General features: G+C 53.1%; 1 protein-coding gene across 3 annotated transcripts; it reads right to left on the minus strand.

Annotated features, from left to right (window-relative positions):
* Window positions 1–3957: 3957 nt before the first annotated feature.
* Window positions 3958–15348, minus strand: CCDC97 (coiled-coil domain containing 97). Of its 3 annotated transcripts, XR_008383015.1 has the most exons (6): window positions 14505–15061; window positions 11971–12426; window positions 9724–10002; window positions 9112–9241; window positions 7528–7606; window positions 3958–6276 (listed from the first exon to the last, which is right to left on the minus strand). XR_008383015.1 is itself a non-coding variant. In XM_053605194.1 (5 exons), the coding sequence occupies exons 1-5, from the start codon at window positions 15195–15197 to the stop codon at window positions 6156–6158; spliced, it is 1032 nt and encodes a 343-aa protein (XP_053461169.1). In that variant the 5' UTR covers window positions 15198–15348; the 3' UTR covers window positions 3958–6155. The 3 variants fall into 3 exon arrangements, 2 of the variants coding, with proteins under 2 accessions (XP_053461169.1, XP_053461168.1); XM_053605194.1 differs by lacking the exons at window positions 7528–7606; window positions 14505–15061 and adding an exon at window positions 15152–15348; XM_053605193.1 differs by lacking the exon at window positions 7528–7606 and having other exon boundaries at window positions 14505–15053.

A 15348-nucleotide genomic window follows, 5' to 3' on the forward strand; every position in this document is an offset into this window, starting at 1 on the left:
TAGGGACACCCCTGAGGCCTGGCCCCAAGAGTCAGAGACACAAGCAAGGACATGGTGACATGGGATAATCACTGCAGCCCCATCCAGATTTGGTACATGCGCGCACACACACACTCATACAGAGGTCCCACAACTACATAAACCCATTCACCTTTCACAGCCCCAGCAGACACACCGAGACTCCTGTGACACATAGACTGTGTCACTGACAGTAGTCATAGCCCACACATACCCTGTTTCCCCGAAAATAAGACAGTGTCTTATTTTAAGGTGTGCTCCCAAAGATGTGCTAGGTCTTATTTTCAGGGGATGTCTTACCTTTCCGTAAGTAGGTCTTATTTTCGGAGTATGTCTTATTTTCGGGAAAAACAGAGTAGCTACAAATAAATTGTCACCCTATCACAGAAACACAGCCTATCCTTGGAGTTTCACTGGGTCATAACATGAGCAGGGACTTCAATAAGGGACATGTCAAAACACAGTCATACAAATATATTCCATAGGGTCATGGTCAAAGCCACCGCACACCAGACACTGATTCAGACAGACACTGTCACGCACAAACACACAGCATTAGAACCCCGTCAGGAAACGGACCCTCCCCTCACCAACAGTTACACAGGGGGTCATGGTCACAAATAGGTGGTGTGGATTCACACGGTCAGACCAGCCACAGTCCTGGCCACACACCACACAGGAAGGCTCCACACGTAACAGTCAGACTGCCAGGTGGTAACCACTCAGTTTGACATCTCAAATCCCCTTCCACACTCCAGCCTGGGAAGTCCCACAGGGCCTCACAGACTGCAACGACCCGTCACACCCAGACACGCTGTCACACCCAGGGTCCCAGACGGAGCAGACACACCCCCAGGGTCACGGACGCCGCCCGCACACGCCCGCCGGTCCCCATCTCGTGCCTTGCCTGGGCCTGAGGACAAGTACTGGCCGCTCACCGGCGGTGCGGTCTGCCCGCGCCGGCCACGCCCTCGTGACACACCCCGCCCACCTGCCGGGAAGAGGGGCGCTGCCCCGGGAGCTGGCTCGGCCGCCGATGGCGGGGCGGGGAAACTGTGGGTTCCGCACCTTCCCCAGCGGCCTGTGCGCGCTGCCCCTGTCCTGCCACCTGGCACCCCGGCCCAATGGGCGGTTCGGCCCAGTCGGGACAAGACTGCCCCCGCCCGCAGTCGACCGCAGGGCCAGGGCAGGGGGTTCGGGACGCCCCACACCCCGCCCCCGCCCGTCGCGGGCAGCCGGGGCCACGGCGGGAAGTCGTGGGGGGAGCCTGGGTTCCGGCTGGAGCCCCAACTTCCCGTATGGCCCCCTCAGGGCAGGAAGCGACTGGGGGAGGCCAGCTCAGGCCTTCCTGCCCTGTCCCCCAGACAAGGGGTGAGGGTGGGTGCGGGGATGTTTAATGTGGGGGAGGGTAGAGAGGGGAAGAGAGACAGAGAGAAAACCCCCTACTCCCTCAATCTCTGGGCATCCAAAGTGTTTTGTATTTCTAACCTGAATTTGTGTTCGGACCTCTTTTAGTTCGTGTAAGAGTTTGCAAGCAGTGGTGGCACAAGTTCCGTCCGGGTTTGGTAGGGGTGGTGGTGTCAGCGCGTGTGTGCGCCCAGCACGCGCTCACCTGCTTGTGCTTGCGGCTGTGCTGCATTGCTGGTGTGTGCCTTGGCATGTTGTATTTCTGCTGGACAGGCTGGTATGTTTTCCGTGGGTTCTGAATTCTGGCACTGTTTGCCTCCGCAAGTCAGTGTTGTGTATGCGGAACATAGTGTGTCTGAATTTTTTTTTCTCAGCATCTTCGCAGTTCTCAGTGCAAATTTGAGCATTCTTAATCCAAGTTTGACTTGAAATGTGGGGGTTACTGCATTTTTTTTTTCTCAGCATCTTCACAGTTTTGGGTGAAAATTTGCTTTTTTTTTTTTAAGAAATATTTGCTTTTTTTTTTTTTTAAGAAACGGAGTCTCGCTTTGTCGCTCTCAGTAGAGTGCAGTGACGTCACAGCTCACAGCAACCTCCAGCTCTTGGGCTTAGGCGTTTCTCTTGCCTCAGCCTCCCGAGTAGCTGGGACTACAGGCGCCCGCCACAATGCCTGGCTATTTTTTGTTAGTTTGGCCAGGGCCCGGTTTGAACCTGCCACCCTTGGTTTATGGGGCAGGGGGACCTACTTACTGAGCCACAGGCGCCGCCCAATTTGCACATTCTTAATGCAAGTTTGACTTGAAATATGGGGGTTATTGCGTGTTTATGGGTCTGCGAAAATGATGTTTTCCCAAGAGTGTGTGTGTTTCTTACCCAGCTAGGTGAGTTGTTTCTGGGTTATTAGTGATCAGTGCATGCATCCCTGGCATCCGAGCATGTGTCTCCCAGATGGTGTGTCTTCAGCATGCTTGCTGTGGTTTTCACGATGTGTGTGTGAGAAGGCTGTACTTGTGTGTGGTATGTGTCTGTATGTCCATCTCAGGGGTGTTTTCAGCCTGTGTTGGTGTCTGAGCAGGTGGCGTCTGCATTTTTGTCCCCACATGTGGGCTGGAGACCTCAGTGTGTTGGTCTCCAGTTCACATCACCTTTGAGGGCATTTTGAGTTCTCAGCAGGGGTGTGTGTGTGTTCATGGGCAGCGGTGAGTGCTGGTCTGCATTGCATGCTGGTGTTTTTTGGGGGAAGGGGACATCAGTGAGCTGCGAAACCACTGGCATCCGAGCAACCAGTACCCATTGGTCTGTGTGCCGAGTGGAGGCTGTGTCTGTGGTGCGTCCCCTTGCCGGCTGGTGCCACGCTGGCTTGGGGCTGGCTTTGGGGCGGGCAGCGGGTAGGGCAGGGCAGGGACTGTGGTGGGCACTGGACCCATGCCCAGCCTCGGTATAAATATCCAGGCTGCTGCCGGTGGCTGTGTTTGCTGTGTTTACTTGGCCTGGCCTGGGGGCGGCAGCAACCCAGGTCCTGGGGGTGGGGGTGACCAGGCCACAGCACAGACGTTTCCTTCAGGCCAGACAGCCTCACTGCCCCCTGTAGCCCCCTTTCTGGGTAGGGTGAAGTGGTGACCCCTCATTCTTGGCTCCCAGGGGCAACCAGTGAGGCTTTGACCTAGACATCCCAGCTAGGTTTCCCAGGGTCTGGGAGACAGAGGGGACAGGGGCAGGAGAGTGAACCAAGAGACAGCAGGGTCAGGGATAGGAAAAAGTGAGAGCTGAGATGGGGGGCGGAGGGGCTCCAACAAAGAGAAGGGGGGGCAACCATGTTACAGAGACAGGAGGACAGAGACCAAGATGGACACAATGGTCACAGACACTGAATGGACAGGGGAATAGACGGGGGGAGGGGGGGCGGCGGGGGAGCGGGGTGTCATGGTGGCAGTAAAGTGAGAGAGAGGGGAGGCAGAAGAGGAGGGGCAAAGTAATAGGGAGACAGAATGAGGAGAAGGAGAAAGGCCCAGAACAAGGAAATGAGGAGCAGGGGGAAAGGACAGCAGACAGAGATGGGGATAGAGAAAGGAGCTGGAGAAGTCTGGAGACACAGAGGTGCAGGGAGGTGTCAGACGTGGGGGGTGGGGTGGCAGCCAGCAGAGCAGGGCCAGGGCCCGGCCTGGACAGACAGAGACACGGGGGCGGGGGCCGGATGCCCACAAAGGGGCTCTCCCAATGCGGCCCTCCCTGCCTGACTCAGCCTCTCCACCCATCCCAACCCAGGAGAACTGTGAGGCTGGGCACCTCCAGGTCTCCCAGCTGCTCTGAGGCAGTAGAGGCAGGGACGGGGGTGTGTCTCGCTATCCCTGCCCCATTTGTCTCCACTTCTTTTCCTGTCTCCCCTCTAATCCTGGTCCCTGTGACTGGCTCCACCTCTGTCTCAGCTACAGACACTCCTGTCTTGACCATCTGACTAACCCTAATTCTGACTCAACCGCTATGTTTCTCATCTCTTTTTAAAACTATATCACAAACTTAAGTATGGCAAAGGACATTATAAACAAATTTAATGACCAAATGATAGACTGGTCAAAAATGTGCATCACCAAGGGCTGATCCCTGTACCAGGAAAGAATTCTCACAAGAACCTAAGAGACAAACATTTCTCTCTCTTTTTTTTTTTTTTTTAAGAGACAGAGCCTCACTTTGTCATCCTTGGTAGAGTGCTCACAGCACCCTCTAGCTCTTGGGCTTAGGAGATCCTCTTGCCTCAGCCTCCTGAGTAGCTGGGACTACTGCCCACCACAACGCCTGGCTATTTTTTGTTGTAGTTTGACCGGGGCTGAGTTCGAGCCCTCAGTGTATGGGGCTGGTGCCCTATTCACTGAACCACAGGCGCCGCCCAAGAGACAAACACTTCTCATTTCTTGTTCTCATCTTTCCAAATGGTGTGACCCCAACACTCCTGGGTTCTAGCTGGCTGGATTATCTTGGACCTTATTGCTCTTTCCCTGGGAGATGGGACAGTCACACAGCAGTACCTACCACATGGGGCTACCCTGCTGACCCAGTGTTGCCAAAGATTCAAACACTGCTGTGTGTGCGGTGGCCAGCATGTGGGGCCAGCCCCAAAAGCATTAGCCTTTGTTAGAGATGTCAGCCTTAACACCTGACCGGCTGGATAGCAGAGTGTTTTCTAGGACCTGAGTTCCCATCTCAGTTCTGCTGAGATGGCCGAGTGGTGTTGAGTAAGTCCCAACTCCTTGCTGGGACTCCTTAGCCCATCTGTGAAGTGGAGCTAATAGGCCCCAGTTCCTGGGGCTGTTTGGTGTCAGGCACTTCACTCATACCTGCCAGAGGACAGGACTGCACAGTAGCCAGAGCTTTCATTATTTAATAGCTGCTCAGTTAGAATCGCTCTGTGCCTCTGTCCAGCTCTCACTTTCCATAATCCTGGCTGACCCAGAGGGCAGAGATGAGCCCTGAGGTTAGGAACTACATGGCTTCAGGAGGCAGTTTTGAGGCTCCTTTAGGCTCAGCCAGAGTGGAATGCCTGCCACAACTCATAAGAGCGAGGGGTCCCCAGGCTCCCCCTTGCTGGCCTGTCTGGCCTGTGCCCTGCCCCCAGTGGCCAGTCTATGTGTGTCTGCTGGGGGAGCACGAGCTGGGTGTGGGGGCATGGGAAGGCGGGATGCCTGGGTTCCCACAGGCCCGTGGCTGAGTCACCAGGCAGCCATCTGGCTCCCATTAGCCCAGGGCGGCAGGGGGCTCTGTGGGGCGGGCCCTGTGGCTGGCTGGGGGCAGGGACGCTGGGACAGGGTATGTGTGTATGTGTGTGTGTGTGTCAGATGACTCAGGATCCATGATAACAGCCTGTGCGTATTTGGGGAGTGTAAACAGGAGAGGGAGGCGGAGGAAGTGAAGGAAAGGAAAATTGTGGCTGGGCAGAAGGGGGCTGGGAGGGATGGGAAGTCCCCCCTTCCAATACCCTCCATGCCCAATCTGGCAGGCCCAATTATCCCCAGTTCTGCAGCCATGCCCAGCCCTCCCCAGCCTGGGTCCTAAGGGAGATGTGGGTGCTGGTGGTCACCCAAGATCTCCCTCTGCCCATGTAGCCACACCGCTCAGCAGTCAGTGTTCTGCTGCCCATAGCATCCAGGCTTGGAAGATGGGGAAGAAAGGACTCAGGGTGTGGAGTGGGGGGACAAGCCCAGATAAAGGCTGAGAGACAGAGAGGGAGGCAATAACAGCACAGAGCTGAGAGAGTAGAGATATACAGGTAGAAAGAACAAGAGGCCCAGGGTAAAGTGGAAGGAGAGACAGGAAAGAAGTACTGAGCACAAGACAGCCCCCAGAGAGCGGCAGGGAAAGGCAGAGGTGCTCGGGTCAGGTGCCACCTAGCCTAAGCCTGCACTGCAATTGACATGGCCAGCTCATTGCACAAAAGGCCTGCCGTGGGGACACAGCCTAAGGCAGAGAGGGAGAAAGGGGGTAGGGCAGTGAGATACGGATAGGGGGAGAAACTCAGACAGCAAGTATGATTGATGCAGGGAACAATAGGGAGAGGAAGAAAGGTAGGGAACCCCAGGAGGGGGGCGTTGTCTGAGATGAGACAAGACCCAGTGAGGCTGGTGTGGGCAGGTGCTGCCCTGGTGTCCCCTAGAGAAAGAGTCACTGAGCCGGCCTGTGATCAGCTGCCTTGTTGGGATGAGGGACAGGGCAGGTGGCTAGCAGGAGGGTGGTGGCTATCAGTCCCCATCCAGCTCTGGGCTAGGCGCATCCTCAGGCTCCTCCTCATCAAAGTACCTCTCTTCCTCATCCCGAGCCACGATGTCCAAGTTGTCGAAGTCAGGATTGTCGTCCACTGTGCTGCAGAGGAAGGAGGCCATCGGGTCAGTCTTTTTTTTTTTGAGACAGAGCCTCAAGCTGTTGCCCTGAGTAGAGTGCCATGGCATCACAGCTCACAGCAACCTCCAACTCCGGGGCTTAAGCGATTCTCTTGCCTCAGCCTCCCAAGTAGCTGGGACTACAGGCACCCACACAACGCCCAGCTATTTTTTTATTTTTTGGTTGTAGTTATCATTGTTGTTTGGCAGGCCCGGGCTGGATTTGAAACCACCAGCTCTGGTGTATGTGGCTGGCACCTCAGCCACTGGAGCTACAGACGCTGAGCCATCAGGTCAGTCTTTTTTTTTGTTGTTGTTGTTGCAGTTTGGCTGGGGACTGGGTTTGAACCTGCCACCCTCGGTATATGGGGCCAGTGCCCTGCTCACTGAGCCACAGGCACCGCCCTAGGTCAGTCTTTATGGTACCTTGGGAGGCCCAGGTCAAGGGCCTGGACCCCCACCCCCGAGTCAAAGGCCATATGTTGGCCGCTGTAAGTCAGAGCTGACCCTTTAAGGGGGATGGTAGGCCTCTTAGTGCTTAAAATAAAAGGAAATGTTTTCCAAGTCAGAGATCATACATGTAACTCTGGTTTCTGTTAAAAAGCTATAAGATGGAGCCGGGTGCATAGCTCAAGCCTGTAATCTTAGTCCTTGGGAGGCCAAGGCAGGTGGACTGCTTGAGCCCATAGGTTTGAGACCAGCCTGAGCAAGAGTGAGACCCTGTTTCTAAAAAAAATAGCTGGGTGTTGTGGCAGGTACCTATAGTCCCAGCTACTTGGGAGGCTGAGGTAAAAGAATCGCTTAAGCCCAAGAGTTGGAGGTTGCTGTGAACTATGATGCCACAGTACTCTACTAAGGGCCACAAAGTAAGACTCTATCTCAAAAATAAATAAATTAATTAAAGAAGCTGGAAGAGGCCAGGAGTGGCAGCTCATGCCTGTAATCCTAGCATTTGGGGAAACCAAGGTGGGAGGATCACTTGAGCTCAGGAGTTTAACAACCTGAACAAGACTCAGTCTCTACTAAAAATAGAAAAAACTAGCCAGGTGTTGTGGTGGGCACCTGTAGTCCCAGCTACTTGAGGCTAAGACAAGAGGATCTCATGAACCTAGGAGACTGAGATGGAGGTTGCTGTGAGCTATGATGATGTCATAGCACTCTACCTAGGGGACAGAGACTCTGTCTCAAAACAAAAAAAAGCACCAGCAGGAACACGTGTTGATACATCACTCACCTTCCTGAGGCAGGCAGTTCTCAAGTGGGTGGTTTTGCCCTTCAAGGTATTTTGACATTTCAATTGTCACAACTTGGATCTAGTGGGTAGAGGCCAAGGGTGCTGCTAAAGATCCTACCACACAGGATAGCTGCCCACATCAAAGACCCACCTAGCCTGGAAGGTCAACAGTAGGGTCACTAGTTTGAGGATGAAGACTCACCCTACTCTACCAGGCCCTCAGCGATTGCTCCAGCTATCCCAGCCACTCTGTTCCTTGGCCACCTTAGGATTCTCCAACCTGCTATTGCCTGGCTGAAATGCTCTTCTGTCCACTTCCTGCAGGCCTTTTCTCACCTGTGCTCCTCAGAGAGGCCTTCCCTGGCTACCATGTCATTCCCCGCTCTCTCCTTACCCTGCTTTGTTTTTCTTCATGGCCTCCCCACCACCTGACGGTAGAAAATACTTTATTTTTCTCACTAGTGTGGGACCCTTTATGGGTGGGAAAGCCTTTCCTGGGTTTGGTTTCCTGCTTTGTTCCCCAGAGTCCAGACACAGCAGACGCTCTGCACATGCTGACTGAATGTACCAATGAGGGACATGCTGGGGCCCCTGCTGTCCCACAGTTGCCCTCCTGAGGGGACAGGCTTTGGTCTCTACTACCACAGACTTCCTTGTGAGCCCCTGGGTTAGAAGTGGCAGTGGTGCCCACTTGCTGAGGGTTCCCCACGGCCCAGGCACCCATCTCATCACCGTGTGGGGGAACTGAGGCTCTGAGCTGCCCTGTTCTGGCTGGAAGCAGATCATCCAGATTTGACTCAAGAGCCAGGGCCCTCCCAGAACGGGCCCTCAATGCTGCAGTCAGAAGGTGTTGACTGTGGGCTGGGCCCCATGACACTGGCCGCTGGGATCCCCATTTTACTGATAAGCCCACTGAGGGGTGCCTATTTGCTCTCACACAGTTCATGTGTTATTGGAGCTGATGTGAAATCAAAGAGGGTCCTCTGTTGCCAGGCCCAGTGTTTGGGACCACAAGGCCAGACTGCCTGAGATGATAAAATCATTTATCTTTGACTCTGACACATTACTCTACTGCATCCTCCTCCCTGACGGCCAAATCCTTTTCCAAAACAGGGAAGTGGTCCAGGTGTCTCACCCCTTGAGTTATACTGGAGAAATGAACAACTGGCACCTGGCAGGGGTATCAGCCACAGGCCCCACACTGGTCATTGACCCTGCCAGGGGTTACTCCCTATACCCTTTTCTCAGGACACCTGGGGTGATGGCAGCATATCAGGTGTCTGCCACTTGGCAGAATAGAAGTGTTTCCGTGTTTCCTTTCGTCAGTTCTGAGCCACACGTCATTGCTGTTTAGTCCCCTCTTTATAGATTAAGTGACCAAGGTTCTGAGACAGACAAGGCTAGTCCAAGGTCACCCAGCCTCTTCCTTTAGCTGTGTGACCCCAAGCCCCATCACCCGGAGCTGTTTCAGGGCCTTCTAACGTCACAAAGGGAGGCCCTCCACAGACGGGCATGGGATCTAGCATACAGGCAAAGGCTGTGGAGTTCTGGGCTAGGGCACAGAGACGTGGGGCACAGAAGCACCTGTAGTCGAAGTCTCCGTCCTTGCCGTCCAGGAAGCGCTGGTGCATCCGGCTGGTGAATTCCTCCCGCAAGATAAGCCTCTCCTCCGAGTCAGGAATCCAGGCCTCTGAATCTTTGCCTGACCCCTGGTCTGCAGCGAGAGATACCACAGGGGTGGTGTGAGTGAGGGTGCACTTGGCAGGCACTGAACACAGAGTTCACAGGAAGCTGCTGCTTCTGTGCCCTGCCCTGTGTAGGTGGTACTTGGAACTGGCAAAGACTGGGACAGCCCTGGTCCTGCCTTCCACTGGCATGTATCAAATACATGTTGACCATACAGTACTCTGGCGACTGTGGACCAGCGTCAGGATCTGAGAGCTGCAGGGTGGAAGAAAGGCAATCCTGGCAGAGAGAAGGGGAGGAACAAAGGTCTGGAGGTGAGGGGTCACTTGGCACCTTTAAGGACTGAGACAGGTATGCTGGAGAGGTTGGAAGGGCTCACAGGGGAGAGGGTTGGGCCAGGCAGGAGAGGGTAGGATGCCTGCTTTGGTAGGTTGGGGGCCTGGCCTACTATCAGAGACACACAGGCCTGGGGTGTCTGGACAGTGGGACCTCCCTGCTACTGGTCCTCACCTTCCTCATCGCTATCTTCCTCTTCCTCCTCTTCCTCTAAGCAGGCCTCCTCCTCCTCCTGCTGCTGGAGCAGCCGTTGCTGCAGCTCTCTCTCCTGGTAGGACTGGAGCAGTAGGTCAGAGAGCGGGCAGGCAGGTCTGCCAGTGCAGCTGGGCTTGGGGAGCTGGTGGGTTGGGGCCCTGGCATTGAGCTCCTCCTGAGTGAGATACTGCCCAATGTACTGCTCATATAGCAGCGGAGCCCGGAACCGCATCTGCTCGTCACTGAAGTACTCGCCCCCTGCACAGAGGAGAGGCATGGTGGGCATGGGATGAGCACAGTTGGGCAGATCTGCGTGTATCATGCTTGTGGGAAAGACAAATACACACAAGTTCAAGTGTGTGTGTGCACATGACTGGACCTGTGTCTACCCGTGTATTTGTGTGTCTAAGCGTGTATGCACGGGCAGACCCAGCTATATCCTGCCTCTGAGGCATTGGTGGTCAGGAGTACAACTATATCTGGGCAGGGTCCACACACTTCTGCCTTTGGTTATGTGCACAGTCCGATGTACACACAAACCTTCCCCTGGGTGCACAGTGCACACACAGAGGTACCCGTGTCTGGGAGTCAGCACGCAGGACCATGCAGGCAGGGTGTGCCATCTGCAGGCTGTGTGTGCCCTCATCTGGCTGCCAGTGGAAATGCCTGGACACACCTGTACTGTTGAGCATGTCTGTGAACACACCTGTGTGGGTCGGGCATGTGTGTGTGTGGAGGTCAGGTGAGACATCTGCTAATGTTGGTGTCCCCAGAGAGCAGGGTCTTCTTGGTGGCAGAAGCCTCCAGATCTGACCTCTCCCCAGAGCACTCCTCGCTGCAGCCATCCCCAGGTGGGCCTGACTCCCCCCCCACCCCCCACCGCCCTGAAGCCTGGGTTCTTCACATCTACCCTGGCTGCCAATCCTGCAGGAGTGGCTCTGTCCCTCGGATAAGTCAGACCTGTCCTGCCTCTCTCCTCTGAATCAGCCCTGGATTCAGAGCCCAGAGCCAAGCTGGCCAGACTCCTGGCTTCTGTAGCACCCTGGGCTAGGACAGTCCTTGTCCTGCTTGGCTTCCCCAGTTCTGCTAGCTCTTTTACCCCAGCTATTTCTAGGGTTCTTTATTAGATTCAGTTTCTATCCTTCCTTCTTCCTGGCTTAGATTGTTACCTTCTCTCTTTCTGTGCCCTTAGTTTCTTTTCCTCTCCTGTTTTACCCCTATCTCTCTATCCTTTCTGTTTCTGCACCTAATGTACCTCATTCATTCATTCCTTCTCCCTCCTTTCTCCATTCTCCACCCCACCCCAAATATATCCCTGTGTCTTACTGCTTGTGCATCAACCTCTCTATGGCTTGTACGTTCTCCCTAGTTAAGATCTCAATTTACTTTGTTTCATTTGCTCTCATCTTTTAACTTTGGTTCTGCTATCTTTGGTCACAGAGAAACTTTTAATTCTGTTGCCATCAAAATGGTACCAATGTTTTCTTTCATGGTTCTCATGTGTGTCTTGTTCAAGGATTGTGTATCCCCAGGGTCTTAAACTTCCCTCCAATGCCTTTGCCTATGGTGTGAGGTAGGGATGCTATGTTCTTTAGGAATAAACAAGTATCACAGAACTGGGTACTATGTCCTAGCCCTACTGATCTGAAATGCCACTTCTTTCGTTATCTACTAAATTCTGATCCCTTCTGTCAGTCCCATTCTTTTTGTTTTTTTTTTTTTAGACAGAGTCTCATTTTGTCACCCTTGGTAGAGTGCTGTGGCATTACAGTTTACAGCAACCTTAAACTCTTGGGCTCAAGTGATTATCTTGCCTCAGCCTCCCAAGTAGCTGGGACTACAGCTACTATAGCCACCACGATCCCTGGCCATTTTTAGAGATGGAGTCTTGCTTTGGCTCAGGCTGGTCTCAAACTCCTGAGCTCAGGCAATCCACCTGCCTCAGCGTTCCAGAGTGCTGGGATTACAAGTGTGAGCCCATCAGTCCCATTCTCTTCCCGTGAGCCCTTGTCTCTATCCATCTCTCTCTTACTTCACAATTTCTGACTCAATTCCTCCCTGTGCTCCTGGCTCCTTGTTCTCAAAATGTATGTCCCAGAATCTCTGACTTTGTTTTTGCATCTTTGTTTCCTGCTCCCTCTACCTCAGTCTCCTTGTATGCCCCATTCTGGCTCAGTCTTCCCTCGTCCCCATCTGTGTCTGCCCTTGCCCATCTACCACCCATACCTTGGATCAGCTCTCGAAGGGCAGCATAGCGCCGGTTACGCAGTCGGGTACGCAGAGTTCGGGGCCGGGCAGTACCCTGCCGGGCCACCTCAGCACAGTAGAAGTCTGCACGGTGGTCGCCACGTAGGTGGCCAAAGCAGGCCAGGTGCTCCTCTCTGAGGCCTGTGCGGAAGCGCTCCAGGAACACCAATGGCTTCTCGTGGTACAGCTGGCCTAGGATGGCCACCTTCTCCCGTTCCGTCAGATCAGGCTCACCCTGTTGCTGGCTGCACACAGGCAGGCGGCTGGCAGCCACGGCGTGCAGCATGGCACTCACCGCTGCATTTTCAGCCCTGGGGACATTGTTGTCCGGGGTCCCTGGTACTCCCTCAGCTGCTTCTACCTTGTCCTGGGGTCTCGATGGGATTGGTGTCCAGCTCAGCTCCCCCCAGTGCCCAGGTCTGGGCTCTGTACAGCCTGTGAGGGACGGGGTGCTTTATTAGTTTACAGATGGGAGTTGGGGAAGGGAAGGGATTGGGTAGAAAGGGACTGGGTGCTCAGTTACCCAGTCCATATTTACTGAGCATCTACTACATTCTGGGCACTGTTCTGGGCCCTACAGATAATACAGTATGCAAAAAGTTGACATTTTAGTGGAGGAGACAGATAATTATCAACATAATTACAGAAAATATATAATGTGTTAAGTGTTTCCCAGAGTTATGCAGGAAGACAAACAGGGAAAGAGGAGGGAATGGGGGGAGGCTGCAATTTTAAATGGAAGGGTCAGAGAAAGCTTTGTCTAAATAGCGACATTTGAGTAAAGACCTGAGGTTTTGAGGAACTGAGTCATGACCTTTCTTGGGGAAGAGAGAGACCAACTAATGCAAAGGCCCTAAGGCCTGATTTAATTGTTCCACTTCATTCCTTGGCTTTTCACTCGTTCACAAAATCATTAATACATTCACTAACTTGTTCATTCATTCACTCACTCTCTCTTATGCATTCACACATTCAGACAACTCCTCTTCAGCAACCCTAAATCTATGTGAGGCTCTAAGTCAGGGAATCCTGAGGATCCATGAAAGGAATCCAATCCAGCTTCTGCTCTCAGGGAGCACCCAGACTGATGTGGGAAACAGTCAAAAGCAAAGATAATGCAGGTAAAAGATAACAGGAAAGCTGAGTGCCTGTTAAACCTTGGTAAGAGCTGTTTCCCATGAATGGTGGGAACTGGAGCAAGCAAGAAATAAGTGAAGACAGAAAGTAGAGACAATACCTTCAGGTAGCTTAGCTGGGAAGGGGAGGAGAGAGGGGGTGACAGTTATAGGTATAGTGGGTTTCAAAAAGGATTTCTATCACTGAGGCAGAAGATTGATCTAGACAAGGGCAGAGAGGAGGGGATGGAAGGGTAGGAAGACGCTCAGGTGGCCAAGTGGACAAGCCATGGGGCTGAAGGCTGGGAGGTAAGAGAGGCCTCCAGGATAAGAGCCAGGGCTTTGGCCAAGGGAATGGTCCAACTGCTGACACATGGCCTCTAGACTCCTTAGGAGAGAAGTGCTGGGCTGGAGATAAGAGTTGGTGTCATCAGGGTCAAGACAAGAACTAAAGTTTAGGGAAATGAGAGGTGGGGGAGAGATGAGAAGAGGAGAGGGGCCAGGAAAAAGCACTGAATAGATGGGAAGAGGACATGCCTTTGAAGCTAAAAACTGATAGCCAAAAGATAGCCACATCCTAAAGCCTCGAATCTGTGACTGTTACCTTAAATTAGGGGTGAAGGGGAGAAAGGATCTTCACAGATATGATGAAACCAAAAGATGGAGAATATCCTAGATTAACCAGGGTGGGCCCTAAATGCAATCACAAGTGTCGTATATGGCACAGAGAGGGCAATGTGAAGATGGAAGCAGAGACTGGAGTGATGTGGCCACAAGCCGAGAAATTCCAGAGGCCACTGCTGGCTGGAAGATGCAAGGAACAGGCCTGAGAGCCTGTGGAGGAGCATGACCCTGCTGACACCTGGATTTCAGCCCACTTATGCTAATTTCAGATTTAGGGCCTCCAGAACAGCAAGAAAATAAATTTCTGTTGTTTTAAGCCACCCAGTTTGTGGTACTTTGTTAAAGCTGCCCTAGGAAACTAATCTAGGGACTGAGAAGGAGCACAGCCTGAGAGACAGGAAGGAAATCAGGAAGCATGGTGAGAAGCAAAGGGAAAGCCTCTAAGAAGGATGAAGGGGGGTGGATGGCATTGAATTCTAGTCTATGACAGTAAGAAAAACCTGAATGGTCATTTAACTACATGGGGGGGGGGGGAAGGTAGTTACTAGGAACCCTAATCAGAGCAGTTTCTGAGCGTAAAAGCCAGAGTTCAGTGAATGGGAGATGAGGAAATGGAGACATGTATACATGAGTCTCTGGAGAAAACAGATGGTGAATGGAAGGCAGCATGGGGCTAAGGGATAGAATTTTTTATTCTAGTTTTTTTTTCTTACGGAGAATTTCATACACCCGCAGAAGTAGAACGTACGACACCCTCCCCCGACCTCCACATACCCGTCATCCGGCTTCTACAATGATCATTCTTGGCCGTCAGAGTTTCCATAAACTTCCCAACCACACCTCCCCCCACTTCAGATTACTTCGAAGCAGTACGCAATTTTAAAATGAGCAAAACAAAAGCATTTTAGATACTAATGGAAGGCATCAGAAGAAATAAGAGATTGAAAATGCAAAGGAGAGAGATAGGGAAGACATAACTGGAGTAAAGACATTGAGGAGGCAGAATGGGGGAAGGAAAGTTAGAATGAAATGTGGGGGCTGTAGAGTTAGCACGGGACAGGACGAGGGTTAGCTTTGGGCAAGGGGAGGCTCAGGCCCAAGGAAAGTGCAAACATTGGTCTGAGAAAGTGGAAGAATTAGCCCAGCGTGGGGGAGAGAGGTTTACGTTAATTTGAAAGCTTGGTAAGGACAGGGGTTGGCCAGGAACTGGGAAGAGATTAATTTCAGGGGAAGGAATAGTGGGAAAGGAGGTCAGCTTGCGACAAGAAAGGCGACAATCTAGACAAAGTGGTAGAGCGCACAGGCAAGGCTGACCAGAGGTGTACCCTTATAAACTGTCCTCCTTTGCGTTCCCGGGGAATCATTTCCTAGTGACGCCGCAGCCACACCCTCCCTCCGCCTCCGCGTGGCCAGGACCTCACCCTCATCAGGTTCTTTTGCTGCCGCCGCGGCCGCCACGGCCTTCATCCTGATGCTCTTCGACTTCTCAACTGCCGTGGAAGCCTCCGCACGCCAACTTCTACCCTACGCCCTCCAAAGCCACTTCCGGCCGAGTATGTTCCTGGAGCCGGGTGCCCACTGCGCCTAGGCACCAAAGTTCCGGCCGGAAGAAAGAGCT

The sequence above is a fragment of the Nycticebus coucang genome, chromosome 10 (assembly GCF_027406575.1).
Source record: "Nycticebus coucang isolate mNycCou1 chromosome 10, mNycCou1.pri, whole genome shotgun sequence".
NCBI lineage: Eukaryota > Metazoa > Chordata > Mammalia > Primates > Lorisidae > Nycticebus > Nycticebus coucang.